Source organism: Oreochromis niloticus, linkage group LG12 (genome assembly GCF_001858045.2).
Source record: "Oreochromis niloticus isolate F11D_XX linkage group LG12, O_niloticus_UMD_NMBU, whole genome shotgun sequence".
NCBI lineage: Eukaryota > Metazoa > Chordata > Actinopteri > Cichliformes > Cichlidae > Oreochromis > Oreochromis niloticus.
Genome location: NC_031977.2, coordinates 25,659,602 through 25,687,471, shown reverse-complemented (window position 1 = coordinate 25,687,471; position 27,870 = coordinate 25,659,602). Strand labels below are relative to the sequence as shown.

The window sequence follows — 27,870 nt, the reverse complement described above, 5'->3', positions numbered from 1 at the left end:
TGGCATTTCCTTCCCCATAGACAAGCAGACTCTAGATAGTGTCTTTTTAAAGGGACTGTTATTGAGGACACATTGTATGTCCGTACTTACAGCATAGCAATGCCCCAGTGTTTTCCAGCCCTCTCTCCTGCAGCCTGGAAACCAGACAAGCCGATAAGGGCCACGGTGGGGGTGATGGTCAGAGGTCCGATGTATTTCAGGAGCATCCCGGGGAGACCCAACATGCCGATGCACACCTCAACCATGGATGACACAATGATGGCACCTTGGATCTGTCAAATCAAAGTTGTAAAATAACAAGGTCTGTTTAAATTTTCATCATTTTTAATTAGCAACACAAGAATGAATATCTATCCATCCATCTACAGATATCCGTCCATCCATACATACATATATAGAGATAGATATAGATAGAGAGAGATAGAGAGAGATATCTATGTCTCTCTCTATGTCTCTCTCTCTCTCTCTATATATATACAGTTTTATACGTGAGACTGTTGTGAGACTGCTCACTGTCAGTTTGCTTAGCATGTATTAACCAGGTCTGTTTACACTGTACTTACACATATCAGTACTTAACCATTACACAAAAAACCCCTCAAATTTATGAATCAAAAGCAAACACTGTGATTGTATAGCACAAGGTAACAGGATCAGCAGCACTGACAGCGATAATCCTGTTTGCCTGGTCTTTCTGTTCTCCTCTGTCACATTTTATCAAACGCCTGTTCCTTCATTCAACAATCTGATTCAGTCTGATCGAGTTTCGCCCCATTCACGTGTCACATAACAAACAATTACTCAACCGGCTTAAGCAAATGCAAAAGGTTAAAACAAATTAAGAGCATGTGTCACACAAACCCTAACCCTGCTGACATATAGAAAACAGTAATGTCTCTATTTTAGCAGCATATATACGATGTTCAACTTTTCAAACATTAGCTTAACAGACACACTTTCCAAATTTTGTTGTTCATAAATGTGATTATTTTTATTTTATTTTATTTAAACGCAGCTCAGCAACCTACAGTAAAGTCGGTCACCTCTTCCCACAAAGATGTGGTTTGGAAGGATATTTGGGAGTCATCCAACAGTGTGAGTGCGCGTGAGTGCGTGCGTGCGTGTGTGTGAGAGCGTGTTTCTTTGCCTTACCTCTCGTATCCTAGGCTGCCAGATGTGCTCTGTGTGGAGGAGCTCTGTGCCGTTTAATGCTGGAATATCTGCTTGTGGAAAAAGACGAGGAGATGAGAGATCAGAAACCAACGAATCACAGATCATCTTTGCAAAGCTTTCACACTGAAAGCCAGACAGATCTGAACGGTTGTAAAGTAAAGATGGGTGACAGTCCTCTCTTCACCTGTGTTGTTGCACTTCCATTTTTCCAGTGACAGGATGGCTCTGGCTGGTGCGAGGAAGGCGAAAGCACTGGCCTGAAACAAAGGAAGCCTGAAAAACATGAAAAGCTCACTTTAGATACTGAGAATTTTTAGTTTAACACTTAAGCCAACTAAGCCATCTGTTTAAGAAATAAGAACCATTTCTGGTTAGTTTTGATGTACTGAAAACAAACATGACCTTTTTAAAAATGTATTTATTGACAGTTCACAATTTAAAAACACAGAGTAATTCAGCCTCAAATCATAATTTACTTGCAGCCAAATCTGCCTGTCTAGGGTGAGATATCCCATCTGGATGAGGTGCTGTGAAACACTTTAACTAGTTGCACAAAATTTCTTGACAAGGGTCAAAAACAGACTTGAAAAGTCAGTTTCATGTGAGCTAAATTTAATCAAAGCTGGATAAATCATTTAGGAAGTCTGACTGTTTAAAAAAATAGTCACATTGGGGACATTTTTGCCAAAATCCAGGAGGTCACAAGGTATTTTAGTCATATCTGGTTCAATTAAGAACTTCTGATCTGTAGCCATAGCAGCACAATCATTAAAAACTAGACTAGACCAAGTATCATTTTTAGTTTCAGTGAGCCAAAATTAGACCAGTGTTCACAAGTATTCCCACATGCTGCTCCACCTGACCTTGATTTCCATTTTTTTTTTTTTTTTTTTTTTTTTTTTAAATCACTGACAGTATTGCATGAGAATACACCTGGACTGCTGCTGACTAATCTAAGGACAGTTAAAAAGAGGAGAGGGTAATAGGAAGGAAAAAGGACATGCTTCTTAAGAGGAAGTGAGAATTCATAAGAGCTAATTATGAATTGGCAGCACATCTGTTTTTTTCGACTAAAAGTCAGTGTTTTATGTACAGCTGCTTCTTGTCAGTGCAAATATACAAATCAATGAAAAAGAAACTCCAGAAAATTAAATGTGGGCATCAAGATTGATGGTTGGCTCCATAAAACAAAATATTTTGTAACTCAACTTTATCCCAGTGTTTTTACATTTTTCATGTTTATTATAATTGTTATTGCTGTAATGTTTTCCTTGCTTTTCATTTTTAAAATCAGTTTCTTCATGTAGGTTTTTGTGTTTCAATGTGTAACCTTAAAACAAATCACTAAACATTATGTATACAAGTCTCATGTTTGCAGGTAGCAGCTGTGCACACAAGCAGGACACTTTGGGTAAAAAGAGAGACACTTTCACCTTCCTGGAAAAGCATTTTTGCCCTTTTTGATTGACCTCACTTGGCACGATGACTCAGAAACCTTCACTGCATATCACCCCCACCCACTTTCCACCTCTTTACAGCTCTGCACGTGTTCTTTTGCGTCATTCCTCAGTACACATCTTCAAACCTTTTCTTTTTTCCCCCCTCGTCCTGCATTCAGTCTATCACTGTGGATACAATCGAGCCAGTCACTCGATAGCTGAAGAAATCTGAGCAGGGATAAAGAGGTCTGTAACCAGGCTTGTTTAACAGGTTTGAATGTGCAGTTAGAGAAATAATCAGGTGAAGAAATATTTAAATGTTGAGCACCAACACGACAGCTAGTGAGCAGAGAGAGGCCAGAGGACTGATGGTTCTGATGGAAGGTTACTTTAAAACAGCCTTTGTCAAAACTGTTTATATAGATATGTATAAATAATCAGCCTACAATAACAGTTTTTGTCTGATAGGCTTTCCATGCTGATCTGCCTCTTTCTTAATCATTGTTGTTAGGGAGTTATCTGGTACATTATAAACAGCCCAGATGTGATGGGTTATGACTCCTGCAGATACACTGTTGCGGTCTTTCCCCTTTTCCCCCGCTCTCATCCTCTCCCTCCCTTAGTGGTTTCCATTCAGTGGCATTTCTCTGGAGGAACTAATCCACTGAGAGATGGACAGATAAGCACCGTCTGTGACATCGTGGCAGTACTGCCTGAGAGAGAGGAAGCTGCTGGTATGGCAACAATGACGGGCTTAAAAAAGAAAAAAAGAAAAGAAAAAAAAGACCAGACTGTTGGCCTTTTTTGCCCCTTTTTTGCGTTGCGTTCTATTTAGATTTCCCCATCTTTTCTATGAAAAAGCAAAAACTGAGCATATGATTTATATTTTAGATGTTCTGGAGCACTCTACTACACAATCATTAAATATATACACTCTACATATTTAATGATCCTTTTTCTGGCATTTATAGCATCATGTAGTACTGGAGATATAAAGTTTAGATTTTAATTAAAACTCATCAGTTCACTGCAAATTCATTTTTATTTGTACAGAAATTACTATAACAACTAATGAGCAACCGAAAAACAAAAACAAACAAACAAAACAAAACAAAAATCTGTCCATTTCTTCTGATATCAAAAGCTGACAATAACCTCATCTCAGCCCGATGCTGAGACTTTACAGTTTTGTAGTCTCCAGATCCGTTCCAGCACAGAAACATATCAACATTTGAACTGCAATGAGGACTAAACTCAAATGTTAAAATGCAAGTTGTATAGACCGTCTGCAGTAGTTTGCCTCAGTGTCCAACAGGGGGCAGCTTCTTCCCTTTCAGCTTGACCCATTATATGTCCACATGACCTGTCTATAAAATAAGTTGTGGAAAAAAAGACAAGACAATGGGCTAATAAAATTACCAATAAACAAAGCTGTTTGCTCAGCTTGCACAAATCAGTGACAAATTCAGGACTCAATCACTGAAAATATGACAGCCCCAGTTAATTTTTCATGTATTACAGTTAATAGCGGAGGAACTGGCCAAATTTATCAGCTGTAGATGCTATTAATTCATTAGTTGTCAAAAGGGTTTTATCACAGGGTTTAATTTACTTGGAGTTGTGCTGTTGTCCAGTGACTCCATCCCTAAAGACTCATTTTATGAAAGTACAGACCCAGAAGAGGAGGACAACCAAAAAACAAGGATAAAAACTCATCAGAACTGAAAACAGTCAGCATGACTTTCTGCCTAGTCAATACATGGCCAGCCACCGAGTTTCCTAACATACAATCATGGACCGATTTATAATTAGGGAACACTTTCCCAGTTCCAGACTTGCTAAAACTTTCTAAAAGCCTTCTAGAAACATTTCTCAGATTTTAGTTCATGAGGACATGGTAGTATCTTGCAGAGATCACAGATTTGCAGTCAGCACCTTAAGGAAAGTGTCTTGTTTGATCACATCCCAGAAGTGGACTGAGATCCGGTGACTCCGGAGGCTATTTCAGTCAAGAAAACTCACTGTTGTCTTCAAAACAAACAGCCTGAGATCATACGAGCTTCGTGACAAGGTGCATTAGCTGGACAAAAGCAGCCATTAGAAGATGGTTATTGTGGATAGGATAACAATAGGGTCAAATACAACACTGAGGTAAGCTGTGGTGCTAAATGATCTTCAGCTGGACTTGAGAGGCTCAAAGTAAGCTATAAAAAGGGTCCGCACACCATCGCATCACCAGCAGCATCCCTAAATTGTTGACAGCTCATAGGTGAGATCCATGTTTTCATGTTTACGCCAGAGCGGTGAGCTTATGAGAGTGTTGCAGTAGAAATTTACCATCTGAGCAGGCATAATTTTTCCTAATCGTCCTTTGTGTATCACTCCTAGAGCAGCCTTCTACTGCTACAGCACATCAAGGATTGATGTGTTGATGCTCACATGGCCACCTTAGCTCTAACAAGTAACCTGTGACTTTCTCTCAGCTCTATCCCTTCTGGAAATTTTTTTTGTTTTGTGTGTGTGTGCGCGCGCGCATGCGTGTGTGCGTGTGTGTGTGTGTGTGTGTGTGTGTGTGTGTGTGTGTGTGTGTGTGTGTGTGTGTGTGTGTGTAAAACCCCAGTAAATGAGCAGTTTCTGAAATACCCAAGCTTCCACCGAAGTCACACAGCTGGGTTAAATGTCATCAGTTCCTCATTATGTTTGGATGACTAACTGCCTCCCTAATGTGATTGTTTGATTAGAGATTTACAGGTGAATACGTGTAATGTGATGACTGTATATCTTTTTTCCACAAGGTGCTATTTTTTAAAATAAAAGGAGGAGGCAGGACAACTTTTACACACTTTTTTCTTTTCCATCAAAGTATCAATAAAGGTCATTGAGTCAGTGTTAAAATGAACAGCCAGTGTGTGCGTCTGTCTGGGTTTATCTGAGTGAGGTGATTTGGCCGGTGTTCCTGCTGCTGTGCAGCACGATAACGAGATCAACAATCTTCCACAACAGGATTGAAAGATTAGGTTTAATAATAAAAAAAAAAAAAAAGAAAGAAAAGAAAGAAAGAAAACGAGCCAGGGTTCTCTTGCGCAACTGCTCCTTCTTTATGAAAGAAAAACAGCACCTCTTGCCGTCATAACTCAACTTTCAATAAAACACAGACCCCAGAGATGTGATAATATCCATGACAACAGATAACATTTTATACCAGCCATTATTTTCTGGCAAGTGATAGGAGTGATATAACCTTAAGAGTTGAATAAGGGTGAATCAGCGATTACAAAACATACCTCACATTAAGCATGTCTGATTTTATGTTCGTCGTAAATAACAAACAAAAGTAGAAAGTGCAGAAATAGTGCAGAGGGACCGTTACCAAATGAAGAGTTAAATTTTTTGTATTTTCAGAAAAACAAGTATGAAGACATGGAACGCGACACATTCTTGAAAAAGTGGGTCAAAGCGAATCATTCCACACATCTAAACTGGTAAACAGGCCATCCCTCCTGGAAAAGTCACTACTGACCAATACATGCCCGAGTTTAATCAGTTATTGCTTCTGTGTTTTTCACATTGCTTGGCCAGAAGTGATGCAATAGAAGAACCACATGTTGTCTCAATTTCATAAAATATTACAGAAACACACAGAAAACAGAAATTAAAATGCTACTCACCCATATTTTGATAGAAACTACACATAAAAGATAAATGAATCTTGTATGTGGTAGTACTTATCTATGTGGATGCAAATTGGACTAATCAGCAGCTCTAAATTAAAAAGATGTAATGCATTTACTCAGTTCATGTAACGCCTAAACACACTCAGTTACTCAGGGATGAGAGACAGCAGGGGAAGAGGGGTGTGTGTGCATACCTGCAGCCCAGTGTGGTCTGTAGCAGGGTGGTGATCCCCACACAGAAGAAGATGGTCCCTATGAGCTGACTGGTTGCCCACTGATCAAAGCCGACGCACATCGCCTCAGAGAGGAGGAACGGCACCGCGATGGTTCCACTGAAACATGTCAAGTAGTGCTGGAAAGACAAGAAAGTCGTTGCTGTTTTTTTTTTTACACCATCTACTATAGAAATTTAGTCCACCCCCTTCCCAAAAAGCCCCCCAAAACAAAACACAAAACAAACGTTTAGTTTTATAATTTGGATCCTCACCATCACTCCTTTAGGCTCATAAGTGGAAAATGGAATGGAAAATATCATGAGAAGTCTCTGACCCTCAGATGAAACTACCTGCATTGTTTATACGGTTACCATATTCCCAGAACAGATGTTTCTATTTCCCCATTTAAAATCAGGGTACCCGTCATCCAATTCTCTACTACGGGAGTGGACAATCCAGTTCCACTCCCACCTTGCTCCACCTGGAAATTCCCAAATCTAAAGAAAAGCCTGTTTACCTGTGCAAACCACTCAAACAAAGAAGTCTCAGGTGAACTGAACAGTTATTTTCATTTAATCTTTGCATTTATGGATCAGCTAACCATTCTTAACAGGCAGATTGTTAAACTGATTTATATCCTGGGCACAGTTGGACTAAGGGGACAGAAGAAAAAGAAAAAATAGATGTCACTGACATGAAACATAGCTTAAAAACAATCTGCCACACCCTTATCATAGAGTGTGTATTTGACATTCTCAGTCCATATTAAAACAATTTAATGTGTAGGTTTACCTGTAATCCCAAGAGCACACAGAGATACCAGGGTGGGGTGTCTTCAATGGTGTAGATCATATCCGACCTCCTTGCATCAATACTGTCTGTACTGTCCAATGTCTCAGACATTGAGCTCTACACACATAATGAAACACAAACAGTATTATTATCATTTTAATCCACACTTTTCTTTGCATCAGTGCATGTACTTTTCATAGGATGTACAGGAAAATAACTGCCACATGTTGCGTTAGTGCAAGAGACAAACGTGTCAGAGCAGATTTGAGGAGAGCACCGTTAAATGTCTCAGACAGAGCTCAATGAAACACAAAGAAACTGTATCCTTTTAATCTACACTTCTCTTTACATGTATGCTATATGATATGCACAGGAAAATAACTGCTACATGTTACGTCAGTGGAACATGTCTGAGCTGATCTGTGGAATTTTATGAATAGAAAAATACTAGAGGTGGTAACATTCCCTCTTACAGAAAAGTGCAGTGTCATGGTGACATCAAGAGCAGAGAACCGCAGAGGAAGATAAGGAGTCAATCTGATGAGTTGGTCTTTTCTACTAAATAGCTCATCAGCATCTTTCTGTACTACAATTAGGTTAAAGTTTTTGTGTAAACAAAAATAAACCAGGAAAACAGAACAACAAAACTTAATTTTTCTAACTTCTATTTTGGAGATTAGAACTGAAAACAACAGCATGTTTACAGCAGAAGTTTATACTATAAATAGTGAATCACATGAAAGGGTTTTACTTGTAATGATATGGCTTTTGTTTTCAGGGAAAACCCATGAATGGATACTTATCATAATTACAGGTTTTAAGCTTCATGATTGTCACTTACTGTAGAAATGGAGGTCATAGCTCACTTTGGCTTGTTTTTGTAAACAATGTAAGACATGGGTATACATTCCCTGATCTACATCCTGTAGCTACGGCATCAGTGCAAATTCAGCCTTTTATGGGAAGAACATTTTAGAGAAATAAAGACTTCTTTAAGATTTGCATACCCTTTTTAAATAACATTTTAGGTCAGCATTTTTAGAATAGATAAAAACTTTGCTTACTTATTTTTGTTGTCTCAAAACAAAAGGTGAAAAGCATCTATTAAAACTTACTGGATGTGATTATTAATGAAAATAAAGCAAACTTTGCTACACATCACAGAGACATCACTAGGTCTTCAGCCCAGTGCAGCATTGAGGGCTGTTTGCTTCATTATTAAATCAGTCTTTGATAACAATCTCAAGTATGTAGGTGAAAGATGAGTTGGGAAAAAAAAGGGAACCACTGAAATTGTTTTACTGAGTGTGGCTAACAAAAACCAGAGTCAACAAAAGAACTTTATGAGTAAGCTTTTTGAGTCATCATGCCAAAATAGCGACTTGGCTCTTTCAAAACCATCCCTTAAGATGACTACTAAAACTCATGGGGAATTCACTTTGACAGTTTTTACTCTGAAGTTACCTTTTCGCCTCCTTGATTATCTTTAGTGTAGATGGCCATCAGCTCTGTGTTCTCAGTGTCCTGGTCACCACTGGCGCCGCTGACTCCATTTACCACCACCTAAACAAGTACAAAGAGTTTCACGTCAACATTTTATTATCCCAACTTGCCAGAGCATGCAGGAAAAAACAAAAATCACAGTTTCTGAAAAGCAGGTTTGGCACAATGCTCATACCTTTCGCTTTTAATGTAGGTTTTGTCAGCCTGCCAACATGCTAGCTGAAGCAATGTCATTATTTGTGTGTGTGCCAGTCTATATGTTACGCAGTGTGGAAGACCGGATGCACTTAAGTCCCATGGACATGGACATGTGCTTCCTACTGTATGCAAACTTGTAACCATTCAAACAAATTTCAATAATTGAATATGTATTTGAGGTTTATGTACGAGATTGTGGCTTTGCTGCATTTGTTCTTAACCTAAATGCTGTGGCAATCAGCAACGAAGAGGAGAGAAAGCAGTAGTTTGCATAGTCAGGAGAGTATGCAAATGTTTCCACCAAACCCAGAGTTTTTAGTCCACAGTCCTCACATGCAAACATATGGCATGCATAGGCCTCCAGATTAAACTGAGCGGTGGAGTGGATATTGAAGGTTATCAGGGAAACATGCCGGATCACCAGGACAATTAAATGCACACAAAATGTCAGGCTCATGTTTTACTTCCCTTTGTGTTACACTGAATAGCTTCAGTAAATGTCTCCAGAGAAAGTTATTTTAAAAAGGGAACAAAGCTCATCTAAGTTTCTAACAGGAAACCAGCTGGCTCCGTGGTCACCCTCAAAGTTCTATGGGAGGATTTATCGGAGTTTTATACCTTGCTTAACCTGTGTCACCTGATTATTTAAACATTTAAGAGTATTAAGAAGCCACATGAAAATTAATTTCATGTTTTTCCCCCTCTTTTAGGACATGAAAGGATGTTTGCTCGCACTATTTAAATCTTCACCAGTTCCTGAAGGAAATTTCAGGTTCTTTTTTGTGTCTTTTTTTTTTTTTTGTCTTTGTGTGTGTTTTTTTCTTTTGTTTTTTACGTTTTTCATTATATGGAAATATTCTGGAGAAGTGCCAAATTAGAGTTGCTTTAGGGAAAAAAAGATTCTGCAAATACAATTAAAACTTTTTCTAAAATGAAAAAGTACCTTATTCAATGTGAACACTTTTAGACTGTATGGAAACAATATGGATATCGTTAACTGTAAACAGTCATTTTATATTGCATGCAGGACAGGCTGGGGTCATTTTTAACTCATGCTGTATGTGAAACTTAATCTGCAAAGCTGTGTAAATAATGGAGAGTACATGGGGTTTCTTACAAGTTACAAATTATTTTACTTTTATTTATATCTTATGTAATTTTATGATTTAGTTCCAATGTATAGCACTTTGCGTCAGCTGTGGTCATTTTTAAGTGCTTTATAAATAAAGATGATGATAATTACAAATAGTCAGTCCTTCTGTTACCTGGGGCCTTGTTATGGGACCAACATATAGGTAGTCCAAATGTCTCTCTCCTCTCCAGTCTTAAGACGCCTCAAGGGGATCTCGGCCTGTCCCCAGACCTCATGACCTGATCCCTGCACATGTCGGGGATCTACCCTGGTTCAAAACCAGATACATGTGGTAACTCTATAATTAACCTTCCTGTGTGAAGTGGCCATAAGAAAATCATTTGTAATTTTCACTAATAAAGGTTGGCCATATTTAAGATGAAGCATTAATTAACGGTAGGAGTTCTTTTAGTAGTCTTGAAGAAATGGGGGCTAAAAGACAGTGTATGTGCAAGTATTCACCTCAAGGCAAAAGTTCATACTTCATACTATTCTAAATGCTCTGATTTCGACAGTTTCGTTGTTTTGGTTGTGCAGGATTAGCAACTGCAGATATCTGGAACATGGTTATCTCTCTGCACAGACCTGACCGAGAACAACAGTTCACACTCTCCTAATTGCAAGGGGCAGTCAATCAGTTGGCTTAGTGTTAAAGAATCCCAAATGGCTTTTATTAAGGGCTTCAGTAAGATAGAGTATAAAATAAATAAGAATTACTTTAATCTTTGAATCATCCAACGCAATTCTAGTAGACCAAAAATATAAATTTAAAAAGGAGCATAATAACTTCTCCTGTAAGCACAGAACATGACCAAATCTCCTGCAAGAAGTAAAACATGTATGAAAAAGAACCTCTTAAAACACGCTATGTTTTAATTTAATGGGAGCTAAAAGAATTAACAAGCATATTTGTGTGGAGGAAATCAGGTTTGATAAATGTCTCTGTTATGATTTTGCCCACTGACCTACATAAGGCAGCGGCCTGGTGCCAAGAGGACAAACAGAGGAAACGGAAGGAAAAAGTATCGGCAGCAGCATGCACTAAGTGGCCATGAAGTAAGAGGTTCGTGTGTGACTGTCTGCTCCAACACATTCCAGACAAAAAGCAATGCCAAATATGATTGCGTGAGTCAGAAAAGAGTGATGTGAGGAGATGTAGGACGATCGGAACTATGAGGTTACGTGCAAACCCCTGTCTTTGTCTTCATTATACAAGCTTGCTTTAGGTGTGGCTGTGGTCTCTGTGGGAACATTTTATTTATTGTTGTATGTACCGGAATAGGGTAGAAATTTGCCCCATGTTTGCACTCCTCTTCATATTTTCCTCCTTCACTGCTGCTGTCCATTGATTTGGAGGTGGTGTTCTTCCCCACGCCCATGCTTGTGTCTTTGTCTTGCTTCTCGCTCTCTGTTCCTCCTTGGTCTTGCTGTGGTGTGGTTTCAGATGAATCTTTCAGGGTGATTACATCGTTTAGGAGTGCCTCTTCTGCTTAGAAAACGAGACAGATAAGGAGGGATTAATATTTGATTTATTTAAAAGGGCAACATTCCTGTGATAAAATCAGGGCACTGCAGGGGCTGATGGGTCAAAATGTCTGGTGGCATATCAAATTCGCAGACTTTATTTTCTTTTTTCTTAGTCTGATTCACAATAATAGTGCTTTTACTATCTGTTTGGGAACAGCAAAGACACAATTAAAAATCTTGTGTTGATTCTAATGGATTCCTTCCTTTTTAGGTTTCAGAGAACATCTAAATGCCTTTTTTGTCTCCTGTTGCTTTCTTGTTTGCCAAACAGATAGTGAAAGCACTTTGAAAACTCAAGTAAATTAAACTGTTCACTAAGGGATCATGAGCTTTTGTTCAAGACATATTTAACTAGCTAGGATATTGCTTTTTCACTTCAAGATCTGCATTATCAATACCTGTTGTCCTTTGAAGAACCAAGACAAAGTTAAGAAGTTTTGTAAAAGCACAAGAAATAATGATGACATGGGGCTAATTAAGTAAGATCCTCTTATCAGAGCTTTATAATCTGTTTACATCCTGATAAGAGAGTTCACAGATGATTTGGGAAGTGAAAACTATCCAGAGGTCTGGAAATCAGCGTGTGCTGCAACACTCAGTGCTGTAACTGTTCACATGTAACTTTATGCCACTCCTACATTTAGGGATTTTAAAAGTAATTCCAGTTCCAAAGCTACTTTTAAAAATCCAGAAGACACAAATATTACCCTTTTTGAACTTTGTGGATCTAACAGAAAGTTTATCAGTGTGATTGGTTTTCTGTCTAGTTGACAGAATATTTTTTTCCTGCAATTCACTTTGTTTTTTTTTTTTTACTTGCTTTTACATTCATATGTGAAAAGTTAACCAAGTCTTGTTCTAATATAATACCTTATTGTTTCGTTAGTCAAACAAAAACAACCCAAGACTGCTCTGGCCATTATACTGATAATTTTTCACTATATTAAGAAAATGATCAGCTTAACCTGCCTTAATCAAAACAGCCTGCACTGACTGTCAGTAACCAGATAACTTGTGAACTAACAAGGGATACATGTCAAACAGTAATCCATGCTGCAAACAGGTCTTGGACAAACAAAAAGAGGCAAAAAGAGGAGAGCCCTTTAAAAGAAAAATAGTATTTGATAACAACAGGAACAAAAATCAATGAGCGATGATGCAGGAGGCAGAAAGAGAAGGAGTTTTAGCAGGCATGGTGCACAATACGTACTAATTTTTGAAATCAATGTCATTTCAGTTTCGATCCCTTTTTGTTTATGCCTAAACTGGTTTACAAATTTAAACGGTGCATTTTGTGGTCAACTGACACACCCCTTAAGGCATTGAAATGCATTAGAGGATAAAATCCTGCGAGCATTTTACATGTGATCTATCAGCCAAAAGCCAGGTGTTCATGTATTCACATGTCCCTGCATATGGTGCTCTGGCCTGTGTAGAATTTTAATTAATATGCATGAACTGTCTTGTTGTGACAATAACGTACGTAAACATATATAAATTACATAAGTGTCACAGATGTACACAGATGTAAGCATAGGTTTCTGTTGTGATAAACTAGAAACAAACTCCAGATGCATATTTACACGTCTTCATAACTGAACAAAAATAATAATAGTGACGTTCATTAGGACAGCTGTATTAATGAGCACACGGACAAATTCTCACTGAGTGAAAACTGCTGTATACATCAAGTCTGATAAATGAGTGCCAATGCAGGAAATGAAGATCTCCACACAGGAAACAAAATATACCCACCAGCACTTTTTGTAAGTGTGGTTTATGTTGCCAGTTGTCATTTTTGTAGTTTGTTACAGCTTTTTAAACTTTAGTGAAGTGATATTGCATGACTGCAGCTGTATGTGTCACTGTTAAGGAGGATAGACACGCTATAATTACTAGAAACCAAAGTTTTTTTATGGCTTGGTTGATCCTCTAACTGCACTTTTAAAGAAACCAGTCCTCGCTGCCATCTGTAACAAGCTAAGGTAGATGTGTGGCTTTATCAGGAATGTTTGACTAGACCTTTGATCCTTTCCACTGCCTTTATCCCCACTTTTTACACAAAATATGTGTAATAGACTTTGCAGTACCACCTTGGTCTAAAGAATTATGGTTGAAAAGCAAATTTTCATTGAACTTGTACTTTTTCATCTCATCACTCACTAGAAGACAGTACTATTGGCATGAGCATCCTGGTGACTGCATTTTGTATATTTCTAAATCGCTACATCGGGAAAAGAAACCCTCAAATTAGTATTTTGCATATATTAAGATTTTCAAAGACATTCTAATATCAAGTAACACCTTATTTTTTTATGATAAATCATTTCTGATCACTAGATCTTGACTGGAGTATGAACTAAAACAATTATTTTGATGCATTTCCTGTTTGCTCGTTACCTGAATGATCTGAAATTTTAACAGGATTTAACAGCTCTACAGGAGTATCGTGCAGACACTCATATTGTGATACTGGTCTCAGTTTAATACTGTAGCTAGATATAGTTTTCCAACCATTTGCTCTATGAAAAACTACATGCTGACATTTTTAATCAAACTGTTATCAAATGTCAGCAGCTGTCCACGTTGCTTGTGAATCCCGTTTTTTGTTGCGGCTCATCTTCTGTTTTGGATTTTGTTGCATTTTTCAGTTTGACATTTTCAACCTAAAGCCCTCCCAAATATCCTCTCCCACCCAGCCATATTCCTGCTTGCAGTGTAAGATGTTGGGATAGTTGTAATACCTAGATGACACATCCCATCACTCCTGCCAAGCTGGGCGGTTGGGAGCATCTGTGTGGAAGGAGCAAGAGAGGGGGAAAGGAGGAGGCAGTAGAAGAGAGGATGTGAGGGGAGGAAAAAAAAAAAAAGAAGAGGGGGAGGAAGCACAGAGAGAGACACAAAAGGGTCAAGGATAAGGAGGAGGAGGGAGGTGAGACATAAGTTAATTTGACAGATAGCATTTAATCACAAGCAAGAGTTATTAGTGTGACTGATGTGCCGATTGTAATTCAGACTCTCAGCTGAAACATGGCTTCAGGAAGGCGGCAAGAGCTGAAGAGTATTGCAAGCCTTCTGGCTTTTCAAAAAGTGCACGTCTTAAGCACCTTAAATTGGTCTTATGAGAAAAGTGAGGGCCCAGCTGAAGTTTAAAGACACTTTAAGCACACTCATATAAATGTATGTAAAAGCTATCTCAAACTAGTCAGACAAGTTTTAAAGAGTTAGGACCAGATTGTAATTTAAATTGTAGAACAAAAATCTCCATCGCCTCTGCTTAATGACTCAAAAACATCTAAGTCGTACAGAGACAATAAGGCAAGTAATTCTGTCCAGCACACTTCATTGTGTAAGGATAACTTTATGAAAACCTGAATCTTAATGTCCTGGCTGTTATTCTTATAGGTAATAACTCAAAGAAAATATCACCAAATGTGGCAGCACTCCTCATTCTTCTTGGCATGTTGATTTTCATTTCAGAGTCATAAATTTTTAAGCAGGGGCTTAGATTTCATTACCTTGAGGTTAATGGTGGGACATTTGTTATTGTGGAGGCCTTCTACTTAAACACTTGAAATTATGAATGGATAACAATTTGTTTCTGATACTGAGGCCATTATTAACTCTGCTTATAAGTCTAATTATCTATTAATTATCTTATTCCTGTGAAAACAAAAAGGTTTCCATTGTGAATGAAACTGTTTTATAAGAGTCTGACCACAGAATAGAAACAATACAGGGGAAAAATAAAAATAAATAAATCTTACATGTGAGTCAAGTGTTCCCATCAGGAGCTTGAAGTAATCGTTCTGCATCATACAACCATATGTCACCATTATCAGTTCCTTTTATCACTGCCAATCTTTGAGGCATATGATGATGGATTAGATAATTTGCTTCTTAATCTTTACCTCTACTTGAGGCTGTGACTTAACACGATGACAGGAAGGCTCAACAATAATCTTCACAAAAGCAATTCATTCAGCTCCTTCAACACTCTTTACCTGCAGCTCTGCCTTTATTTTTTCTCTTGCCGATTATTACCAAGTTTAAATCTTCACTAGACTCTTCACACTCAATTATCAACATTTTGTTAGGTACACCTGTTCAACTGTTCGTTATCAAATATGTAATCCACCAATCACATTATATCAACTCATTGCATTTAGGCATGTACACATGGTCAAGACGACCCGCTGAAGTTTAAAATGAACATCACAATGGTGAGTTGCATAAGTGGTTTTGGATGTTGCACGCTTGTTCGTGCCAGACAGGCTGATCTTAATATTTCAGAAACTGACGATCTAATGGGATTTTCCCCACATAATCATACCTAAGGTTTACAGATATTTAAAAAAAAAAAAAAAAAAAAAAAAAATACACAATGAGCAGACGTTCTCTGGGCCAAAGTGACTCGTTGATGACGTCTAATAAAGAGTGTTTTTCCTGGATCAGCATCAGCCTTCCAAGGGGAGACTACTCAAGAAAGCATAATCAATAAGGCAGTGATTCTCATATCTGTGCATTTTCCTGACATTTGATAAACAAAGTGTTCCATTAAATCATTTTACTAAAAGCTACTAGTGATTTTCCTTTGGCTCTGTTTAAAATCTGTGGGCACTACAAATTTCCTCTATGCAAAATATTAGCTCAGTGTTATCACAGAAATCACTGCCATAACTACAAAAATAAGAACATCATACTAAACCACTATCCCTTAATATTGTCACATGATGAGTTATTAATCTAAGCAATGAATACTACATACAACACAAGAAATGACGGCACTTGATTAAGCTCAGTGCTGCCCAGCCTATGACTCTCTCAGTGCTGTGAATCATCTCTGAGATGTGGAATAGAATAGAAAGTATCCCAGCAGCCTGTCTGCCGGTGATGATCGGGAGTCTGTCGTTCCCTCATCTCACCCCCACCACAAAAACAAGAGAGACATGGGGAACTGGAGTGAGAGAGGAGAGAACCGAAACTGAGTATATGCCATTACACAACAAAATCAAAATCTGCAGTTTTAGAATCATGAAATGTCACATTATGTAAAAGCAAACATAACAGGACAAAAACAGGGAAAGTATTCATGTTTGTAAGAGAGACTATGTTAGAGAGATGGGAAAGCAGTGAAGAAAGAGTGAGGCAAGAAGGAACAAAGACAACTGTTGTGGTTATTTTAAATCATCCCAAAATACACAAGCTGCTGGACATTTGAAGGATCTATAACCATGGTAACTCGATCTGCAGATCCACTGCAGGCCTGTGCCATGTTGTTCGTTTCCACACCAGATGTTTGTGTTGGTGCTTTCATCTCCAATTTATGTGACAGCATGCACATGTGTATGAGGACCATCCCCTCCAGATGTTAGTCTGGGGGCTCAAAGTCTAGATGACATTATGCCTGCTGCAGGACAGCCTAGTTCAGTTCAGTCTTTAGTTCAGCAGCAAGCACTAAACTAATTAAAGTTAAACTGCTGCTGTTACAACTACAGTTTAAAGAAGTAGCAACCCCTTATCAAGGATTCAGTTTGAAACATCAGAAACAGCCAGTTATCGCTTTTTTTCTTAAAAATACCAACTGAATAAACTTCAATGAAAAACATCACTTCAGATGTTTAAAACACAAAAAAAAACAAAAACGAAAAAACAGAACAGACTTTAATTAAACTATTACAGACTGGCAAAGGTTTTTTAAATAATTTTCATCTAATTTAAAAAAATGAATACAGATTTCCAACACGGTCCAGTCAATGAGTCAGTCTGTGCTGATGAGTGCAGCTCATTTGCAACGAGCTGATTGTGTACCTGTGTTATTTGGCAGTTAAATTGCAGTCCTGCAACAATTACTATTTAGGGATTTTTATTTATTTTTTTTAAATCTCATTCTGAAAGTAGTTTATATGAACTTGCCTATTGTGAATTTTCCTGCATCCTATTATGCAATATCGGTCAGTCTTTTACTTTTCATTGTCATTTCCTTCCGTGAGCACTGGTGGGTTGAAGGACAACAGTAGCACTGTAGTTCTGTTATTTTTTTTGTGTATTCTAATCCATGAGGTGCTAATGAAAACAAGAGTTTTAATATCTCCTCAAAGCTTCATTGTTTCCTAATGAAACTAAAGAAGCCTTCTTTGAACAACTGTATAAAAAAAAGAAAAGAAAAACAAGCAATGATCGCATATTCCCATCTGCATTTTGTTGTCAGAGTCTTGTTACTTAACATCTTGTAACTGCTTCAGTAGATTTTGTTTTTAAAATGCACTACATAAATCTGGAGGAAGCTATTAGAATCAGAGAAAACAAAACCACAGGAGGTGCACAGTAGCAAAATTTTCCACAACTGTAAGAAAGCCAGCAGACATAATAGGGACTGTAACTGGAAACTACTATTCATTGCCCAATGAACCCCAAAACCAAAACCAAAAACCTGAATAAACGGAATTGATAGAATTAAAAGTCGTATATCTGAGAATGTGGAAGTTAAATTTAAGAAACTCTTTTTTGCTTTAATCTGCAAATATATGATCTGTTAAATGTAAATGCTGTTTGTCTGGTTTTGTAATCTTCCCGCAATGTGAAGCACAAGAACGTCTTTTGTAGTTGTCATGTTATCATGAATCCAAAGTTTCACAATGCAAAAATGTACAGTCATGTATGACGCTGCAAAGCTCCACCGCTTCTCAAGCTTAATAAAGAAAAAAAAAAATTATCATGTCAAACTTAAGCTGCTGTGAAAGTATTTGGTACCAGGAAAAATAAAGCTGCAAAAAATGTAAAAGTGAAGAAAATGAAGTTAAAAGTTAAAAGTCTTTCTGATTTGGTAAACGGACTGGTTCTTGTATAGCCCTTTGCTACGCAAGCACCCAGAGCGCTTTAGTTTTTAGGTCTTTTACACACCTAAAAACTCATCTCTACTCATCAGAACTGGATACTTGCAAGTTCCTTCCATTAAAAAAAAATAAAAAAAAATCTTTTCATGCCTTATTATTTAAAGTTAGTCATGTATATGAAGATAAAGAACAGGGGATTTTCATTTGCATATACAACTGTCCCTCACTTGTCCAACGGATTAAATTTAAAATTAACATAAGTTTATATCTTTTTATAAAACTTACAGTAAAGCAAGTGCGTGTCAACTTGAATAATGCCATCTTAAGTTTACCCGTCTCCTCCATGCTTTGCATATGTATGAGACGCATGGAGCAGAGTGTACAAGAGCAAGTACATGGAGACCGTGACTTGCTACAAATCTAGTTTCCTTATAAACAGGTCTGACAAGCGGAGCTTAAATGTATGATTGTAGAGGCTCCATTGTAGCTTTATTATTTTGTTGAACAGAAAGAGGTTTTATATTGAAGAGGCTATGATGTAGAACCATCTTAGCTACATTTGTGTGGTTTGCCTAAGTTGCTCTGCAATGTTGAAAAGATCATGGCAGATGGTAGTAGTAGGAAAAAGTGTGCAGGAGGAAATAACAATTAAAGTTGGGTGATATGTAAAAATTTTCCAACCGACAATCATCAATCCAATAACCGACGATAGCCGATATATTCGCAAATGCACAGACTTTTTGATGGGCGGAGCAATGTAATCATGCATGGACTGATTTGCGCATTTAGAATACAGAAGAAGTCCAAACAAGAATGAACTAATTGCCAAATTGCACACTGGAGGGGAAGGTGCAGACAGAAATGGACCGTTTCCTCAGCGAGGAGTTCGTAGATGGAGATGATACACTGGCTTGGTGGAAAATGCATGAAAAACGTTTCCCATTCATGTCACACATGGCACGGAAATATGCCATTATACTGGAAAAAAATATAGTGGAAAAAAATAAGACAGTTTCTCTTTGTTTCTCTCCCCACCATTGTGTTTTTTTTTATTTAAATAAAAAGGTTTTTCTTTTTTTCTGAAAATAGGCTACTGCCGTTCTTTCTTTCTGTTATGAGTTTGAGTAAATGAATCATATAATTTCTTATTTTAACCTGAAATTTTATAAAAAGAGATGGATTTAGCTTCCAAGCACTGGAGACCAATGCCTGAACACCCAAATAGCTCCCATTTAAAATTCCATGTATAGTACAAATTCTTTTGCTTGAAACGCCTAACCCTAATTGCTACAGTGCATTTCTAAAGTAAAAATGCTCCACCAAAGGTTTGATTGCTGGTTTTGTTCACCACATGTTCTAGAGCATTCACTACTTACAAAAGATGCATGCATGTTGTCATGAGGCAATGAGGTGGCAGGCAAAACCTTACATGACAGGGTACACGTGAGCATTTCTGATTTCACTATGAGGGAGGGGTGAGGATTGCAAAGAGACTGCAAGGACATGTTTACATTGGTTAACTTGCTGCCAGTGGAGCAGAGGTGAGTAGACACAGGGATCCCTCAACAGTAGAGTAACAGGGACAAAATGGCTGTAAATACTCCAGAACCGGTGTCTCTAAATAAGCAGGTTTGACTGATGATCAGAGTTTGATGAGTCACAAAGATTGAAAAAAACTCAACTGACAACCATAAAAATTAACACATGATGAAAGGTAATTGTTTCAAAGAGGTCATTTCAGGTTTCATTTGAAACCTGGACCCGTTTGCTGGTTCAGGAAACGCAGTGAGCTTACCTGTGTGCTTTTATCTCTTGGTGCGACAGGGGAGCTGGGTATTTCAGGATTTCATGCTACAGTAGCATGGCTCTTCTGCTGTTAACACTCGCCTCATCAGACCTTAAGTTACCCAGAGGCTGCTGGGATACTTCCTGTCATATAGATGACTCACTATTTTTTCCACTCTGTTTGTGTGTTGTATGTAGTTTTTTGGTTTTGTTCTGGTCTAAAATATAATAACCTCTTCTTTTTTCCCCTATACAAGCAGATACTAACCTCATGGAGAACACCACCATTTCAAGTTGCTGTAAAATTTCAGCTGACGTGGAAGTGAGGAAAAAAAAAGAAAAAAAAAGTGTTTCTTATTTCCCTGTTCATGAGAATTATAAGGGAAGTGGCTTAATTTGTATTCAACTGGTTTATCTACAATTAAGCCATCTCAGAATTAATATTCTGGGATGTCTATTGTTCAGGAGACATCCTGTGTCTAACATTAATCTGGAGGTAGGCGCTTTGAGGTTTGGCTCCTCATACTGAACTGTAGTGTTTTATCTGGACATGCAGTTTGCTAATCAAGTTCATTAATTATTCTCAGCTGGCCTTCTAATCCAAATATGGCTACAGAAAGGGCCAAAGCTATCAAAACATCAGTTGCACAACACTGAAAAATACATCTTGAATGACAAAACCACTAAGCAAAAACATCTTTGCTCAGTGGCTTTTTCACATCATTATGCCATCCAACAAGTTCAATCAATGGTTTGAATAGCTACAGGAATTCTAAAATGCTGGAATTTTTGGTTTTACTTAAACGAAGGTCAAAACAAATAAATAAATCTGGGGACAGCTTCTATTCAAACTGATGTCTTTTATTAACTCATTTTTTTGCTTTTGCAGATGCGCTGTAGCAGCTAAAATGTGAAGCTTTTGTGACTTTGGGGAGTTAATGCAAATGTCCACCCTCCTTCTCCCAACTATGATTCAGCAAAATTCATCTAAGTCCAGTCTGTTCCAGACTTTCACCAAAACAAATCACATACAGAGAGTGGAATCTCTCTTTATATACGTGGAACACTAACTGACTTTACTCAGTTTTAGTGGTCATTTGGTTCAAAGACATGGATTTTAAGGAAACAGGGAAAAAACCCCATCATGGCTTTGTAAAAGAAGGGAAACCTAGTAAAAATCCACATTTTCTTTTATACTTCAGTTAAACAGCGGAATGGAATCCCATGTTGTGCTGCACAAACCTGTTTCTCAGTTAAAAACAAACCAACACAGCAGGACAGACGGTAACATTTAGATCAAGAGATGTTCCCCATTTAATTGCATTTCCATCCTGTTCTCAAAGCATCACCTACACCCACACAGCATGCCACCAGCAGCATATGAACAGATTTGTTACTGTAACTGTACACTTTGCTTATAGGTCATTCCACCTCCTACAGCCTCAGGCATTTTTCCCACCAAGCCCTGCAGCGATAAAAACTAAATGCATCCCTTGTTGCTTAAAAGGTGATGCAATCCTTTAAGTCTACTTGATCCAGAGTCTTGCTGGACCTCACAGTAGGACAACCAGTTTCACCTGCTCATAACAGTGGAGACCAATTACCGTCGTTTGGCCAACTGTACGGTTTCATAATCAGCTTTGAAAAAATAAATTAAAAAACATGCATGACCTGGATTTTTACAGAAAGTTATCCAATTTCATTAAAAGTGGGTCATCGCAAAGAAAACGTAACTGAACTTCATTACAACACTTTACAACAACAAAAAAGGAGTAAAAAACTGGCTGTGGCCTGACACATTTAAAAATGTGCAAATCTGGGTTATGAATTAGCAGGTGGGTGCAGTCTGCATAGGTTGGATAATGATACTAATTTAGTAGAGGTCAAACTCATTTTCATTGTCTGCAAAATATATAAATATTGGAGAAAAAAAAATTCAACTGTATGTACAGACACAGCACCAAACCCAAAGAACATTTACAATCATTCTGTAATCAAATATAAACAAACTGTCACAGGACTGCTTTTGTACAACATGAACTTTTTCACAATTCATATAATTCTTGGAGGATGTCAACTCTAGTGATGGGCACAGAGTGCTTTTAATCTTTTGAGATATCTTTTTTTACACTCCATGTTAGAGTAGTACTCTTCCTGCAAAAGGGAACCCTCTGAGTGATGCAAGTGCACAGCCATCTGTATGGTCTACATCTAAGCACACTGTTGACACATAAGCAGCCAGCATATTTTTACATTTCCATGTGAACATCAGCTGTGAAAGTAACGGTTGGAGCTAAAAATAGAACAAAATAAAGAAAAGGAAAAAAAAAAAAAACGACAGTGAAATCCAGGCTTTTTTGAGCCCAAATTCAAAACATTCAACTCAGGAATATGCACCTACAGGAATATGTTCAATGTGCGTAATCTAGATTCTTCAGCAGGGATGCATCACGCTGGCAACAAAGAAAAATTTGCCATAAAAATAGCAAATTTAAACCAATAAGACAACAAGGCAATAAGACAAGAAAAAAAATCAGAGTGTTAGTTAATTGCTCTCAGTCAAAATTTCAACAGTCACAACTTTAAGTTAATGCTTGTTTGTGGATACATTTTTCCTTTGTCTTATTGCCATAAGCAAATGAAACAACTGAAATACAATCATCAGAAAGGCAAAACTCAAACTGTGTGTTGAAATCTGCACCGATGCAACGCTGCTGTTCTGAGCATTTTGGCAGGTGGACAGCTTAAAACTGCAGCTTCCAGACATGAAGCGTTATCACTACATTACTTTCATTCTATTAGACTTTTGTGTGAAATGTTGTCAAAATTCATGCTGCATGTGTTTGTTTGAGTTAAAACTTCTATTTGGTATAGCATTTACAAGAATGATGATAATCTGACCGTAACCTCAGGTCTTCAACAAACTATTTCATTATAGTTTAAACATAATTTATCTACAATTCCACCATTAAGACTAAAACCATCAGAGCTGTAACATGTGACTAAACCTTTTAGTGGTCCCCCCCACTCGTTTCAGAACTCGAGGGGACCGATCTTTCCAAGTCGTTGCACCCAGACTGTGGAATGCACTTCCTCTATTTCTACGGTGTTTGGACTCAGTGGAGACCTTCAAAAAGCAGCTAAATACATTTTTATTTCAAAAAGCTTTTAATTAGACCAGGGTTTTTATTATGTATTTATGACTGTATTGCGTTTTATTAAATTTCTTGTGAAGCACTTTGTGACATATGTCTGTGAAAAGCGCTATATAAATAAACTTTACTTACTTACTAATTATCAGTCCCTCCTAAAAATGACAACAGACTTACAAACGGTTATGCATTTTCTGTCGCACCCCTAACCAGTTCTTAGGAATTACTAATCACTTTGGTAAGTGTAACCTTTTAATATTAACAGGAATTTAAAAACACACCCAGCACTGCAGAGCGCACACACAAACACACAGACACACTTTGCAGAGGAAGTTTTGCATGCCACGTGATGCATGGTGGTGTAACATGGGAGGACACGTAACACATGCGCTCAGAGAGATAAGGAGATGCTTTTTTGGAAGGGAGATATGAAGACCACGAGTCTCCTCGCAGACGGGGATGCTACCAGAGTGTCCCTGTCTGTGAGACGGGGATAAAAGAGCCTTACATTGAGCAATTAAGGTAACCAGAAAAATGCTTAACCAGCTTTCATTGAACAGACTCTTCTAAAAACCAAGTTAATAGGATTCATTAAATTATTTTGATTATTATTTACTTATTTTAGCCAATTTAAGGCAGAACATTGGACATTTAACAACATGCGGGCTTCTATGACATCAAATTAAATATAATATTGGGTCATGACGTGACCTGGTGGAAAGTTTGAACTCAGATGGACCACTTCCATTAAGCAAGCAGACCGTAAATCAGAGGTCCTCTTTAGTATGGCGCTACCAGTCCATTCATCATTTGTCATGCTGCTCATTAAATTTTTATGAAACTTACAGATGACGTGGGTTATCGCTCTGTTCCAATAGTTACAAAACTGGTCAGCCCGAGGAAATGTCACATGATTTAACACAAGTGTGACAAAAAACTGGATGAATGGTGGATAAATCAATTTTTTATCTTGAAATTTATTCAACTATATTTATAATAGCACTTTGTTTTGGAGCTGAGGCTAAAAGTACAATTAGTTATTATTTTGTCAAGCATTACTGTCTGCAGCATAAAAAAAAAAAAAAAAAAATTACTTACGCTCCATAAAATGTCAGAAAACAGTTTGTTATGAATATAAAAGTAATTTGCTTTGCTGGACCTGCACAAAATCCATTATACTAAGAGAAAACAGTCATTTTGTAGATAAACTAGTTGGATGTTGCGTCAGCTGTACTAACAGATAATCATAAAGATTCTGTCCATAAAAATTATGAACAGAGTGGCTGACAGAGGGATGGCAGAAGGCTACCACTTTGGTGTCCTCAGACTCATCTCTTATTGGTTCAGATGATATGGCTAAATTGGCTTTATCAGATGGAGACCTCCAGCTCACACTAGAGTGGTTTGCAGACGATTGTGAAGTAGCAGGAATAAGAATTCCTACCCACCTCCAAGTCTGACGCCATGCTTCTCAGTGGGAAATGGATGAAGTGCCAACCTTGTGTCAAAGACCAGTTGTTTTCCAAATGGAAGACTTTGAGAATCTCAGGGTCTTGTTCATGATAAATGCTGACAGATGAATTGAGGTTGTATCTGCAGTGATGCCACACCGGTGTGTTGTGATAAAGAGAGTTGACCATAAAAGAGAAGCCGTCGAGTTACCAGTCATTCTATGTCCCTAAGTTCATCCATTTTTACGAGCTTTGGGTAAAGAATGAGATCACAGGTACAAGCAGCAAAAGTGAGCTTTCTCCAAAGGGTGATTGGCCTCTCTCTCAGAGATAGGGTGAGGAGTTTAGTCATTCTGGCGAGGCTCAGTAGTGCCGCTACTTCTCCTCCACGTATATGCTGATGCCCCTGAAACCTGGCCCCAGATATGTGATACAAAAAAGGATGGATAATGGGGGACAATGAATTCTGAAAAATGTATCCTCCATATCATGTAGGAACTGAGTGCCTCGATTCATAAGGATATGTGGATCCACAGATATTCTCCTGAGATTTCCAGGATGATGTCTCACAATATGTCCTATTCCAATTTTATGTACATTTGTGAAGATATGAAGCAAATTGCCCAAGTTCTCCACACTAAACAAGAAATACGTACTAACTTTTTCCAGTTCTGATTTGATACCGTACTTTCAGGTAATGGCTGACAAGTATAAGCAAGTACTACCCATTGTCATTGACATTTGATCCAATTTTTTTGAGTCAGGAACAAAGACCCTGCAAAAGATGAATATAGGTATCACACAGTGATGGCCATTAAAAAAAATGCAGGTTATTGGCATTTTTCAGACCTCAAATAGTGTTTTATACTGTCTAGTTAAGGACAGAGACAAATATCAATCCCTATAAAGAATCTTACATGAAGGAAAAACAAAAAAAAATCTTAGAACCAGATTGACTTCAAAGGGTTACTGAAGTTTAGTTTAAATCACTTCCCAGTCTGACCAAGCCCCAACTCTAGTAAAATCTTCATGCAAAGTGGTCTATAACATTGAGTCATCCTGCTAAAAACAGATGAAACCAACTAATTGCATAACCTCGTTTGTGAAGGTAATTTAACACACAAGGGTGTCTTCAAGTGGGGTGCAAGTATTATAAAACTTTTCCAGCATTAGCATCATTTGAAGTACAATGTATGCACAAAAAGGTTGGTTTTAAGGGATCAGTATGGATCTGAGAGGACCTCTACAAAAATAATCTGAAGTTGTGCATCAGGTTTCAAGTTCTAAAATGTTTATGTAAACCATTTTACATAAATTCACACAGATCAGTCATTTCAATACTCAGGATATATTAGAAAGGAATTGGTCTTCACTACACGAACACTAGCAACTAAGGAAAAACAAATTACACAATCACCAATAAATCAATAAATGGCTCCAGTAGGCACTTCCATCCACACATCCCTCCTCCCCCTTAGAGAAAATCTTTGGGGGAGAAAAAAAAAATCCATCTAATCCTCATTTTATTTTACAACTCATTACATCAAGCCAGATGTGACCCAGAAGACAAAGAAAGGTAAAACAGCACAAATAACCATCATCAACAGCTGTAAGGGTAGGCAGACATACACAAACAAATTCGTCTGTGAGGGAAATTTATGGACATTGCAATTTCAAAACAATCCTAAGACAGAACAACAGCTCAGAAACAATGCTCCACTAATGCTAAACATAATAAATTATTCACATAAGAGGTTAATACAGCAGGGTATGTTTTTCAGTATTTGTTACGCAAGATTCATATGGGCTGCCATGCTGGTTTTACCAGTTTAATCCACATCTTATTCAATTATATCAAACAAACAAACGGGAATTTAGACAGCTGCACGTGTAGCTGTCAACTTTATAAAAAAGGTTCTTTTTATTTCTTTTTCTAGCAGAAAATCAGTGTTAAAGCTATAAATAAAACAGAAGTCAACACCACACAAGCAGACACATTTACACAGTACAGCAGGAAGGCGCAGCATGACCCAGCACTACAGTGTAATCTTAGTCACATGCTGCCTACACCAAACAGGGCCAGAATCTGCGACCCAGTTTTCCTTCATGAGTCTTGTCCTGGACCCGACATTCTGTTAGGTGAGCCACTGCTCTTTTCAGTGTGACTAAGATGAAATGGCTTAACGGATTAAAAGGAACAATGTCCAGGATGACTGCAGTTTAGTGTACAACCTTAACTGAACTGCAAATAAACCACATTGAAGTTAGAGAAGTACAGGTGGCAGTACCTTATTTTACAGTAGCATCGAATAAATAGACAGAATGTTTTTTGCATGACTCACAGTTGATATATAAACTAATGGTAGCACCACTGCTGTCCATGAACAACCTGTTCATGGACAGCTAGTTATTATTTTTAAATATAACTGACAGATGAGAGAGGGGTGGCTCTTTCTGGGAACACTGGCAGGAAAATTTCATCACTTCATCCACTGCTCTAAAATAATCTTTTCCATCAATTTCCATCTTTCTTTGTTTTCCTTTTGCTGTTGACAGGACTCGTTCTTAGCCATTTTCCTCCTCCTCAGCACTTTGTAGCATCTTTGTTTTCCTTATTCATCCTTTGTTTCCTTGACGTGATCGTGACCCACCACAATTAACTCTCAACCACTGACCTTTGCTCTTGCCAAACAACCAGAATCACCAGTTTCCTCAGTTTGGCCTATCAGTCAGGCATTCCATCTTTAAGGTTTTTTGAGGATAACGGATGACAGAGCTTCAAAGGGAACACCTGGTCCCAACAGCCTGTCACATATATTTCTATTTCAAGTGCTCCACTTTCATTTGGTCCCCAATATGAATATATATGACTGGCTAAACAGCTTCCAGAAAAATCTGTGGTCACAAATGGCTTTTGATCTGTAGCTCCCCCTTTCTTTCAGACAGTCACTGCTGCACTCACTGAGCTCCCCCCTCTCCATCACAGCACCTAT

The 27,870-nt window shown here is 37.9% G+C and overlaps 1 protein-coding gene across 8 annotated transcripts in view; it reads right to left on the bottom strand.

Moving 5' to 3' along the window:
• The window catches only part of slc23a2 (solute carrier family 23 member 2), a 38,237-nt gene that overhangs the window by 7,563 nt on the left and 2,804 nt on the right, over positions 1-27,870 (bottom strand). For 2 of the 8 annotated variants that reach the window (XM_005473503.4, XM_005473504.4), the window contains exons 2-9: positions 14,398-14,446; positions 11,401-11,615; positions 8,758-8,856; positions 7,294-7,410; positions 6,481-6,638; positions 1,358-1,446; positions 1,153-1,220; positions 91-272 (exon numbers count right to left, since the gene is read on the bottom strand). In XM_005473503.4, coding sequence (XP_005473560.1) covers positions 91-272; positions 1,153-1,220; positions 1,358-1,446; positions 6,481-6,638; positions 7,294-7,410; positions 8,758-8,856; positions 11,401-11,615; positions 14,398-14,446 — 977 coding nt within the window. The remainder of the gene's footprint in view (positions 1-90; positions 273-1,152; positions 1,221-1,357; positions 1,447-6,480; positions 6,639-7,293; positions 7,411-8,757; positions 8,857-11,400; positions 11,616-14,397; positions 14,447-27,870) is intronic. The other 6 variants (XM_005473505.4, XM_005473506.4, XM_019365723.2 and 3 more) reach the window with 3 other exon arrangements.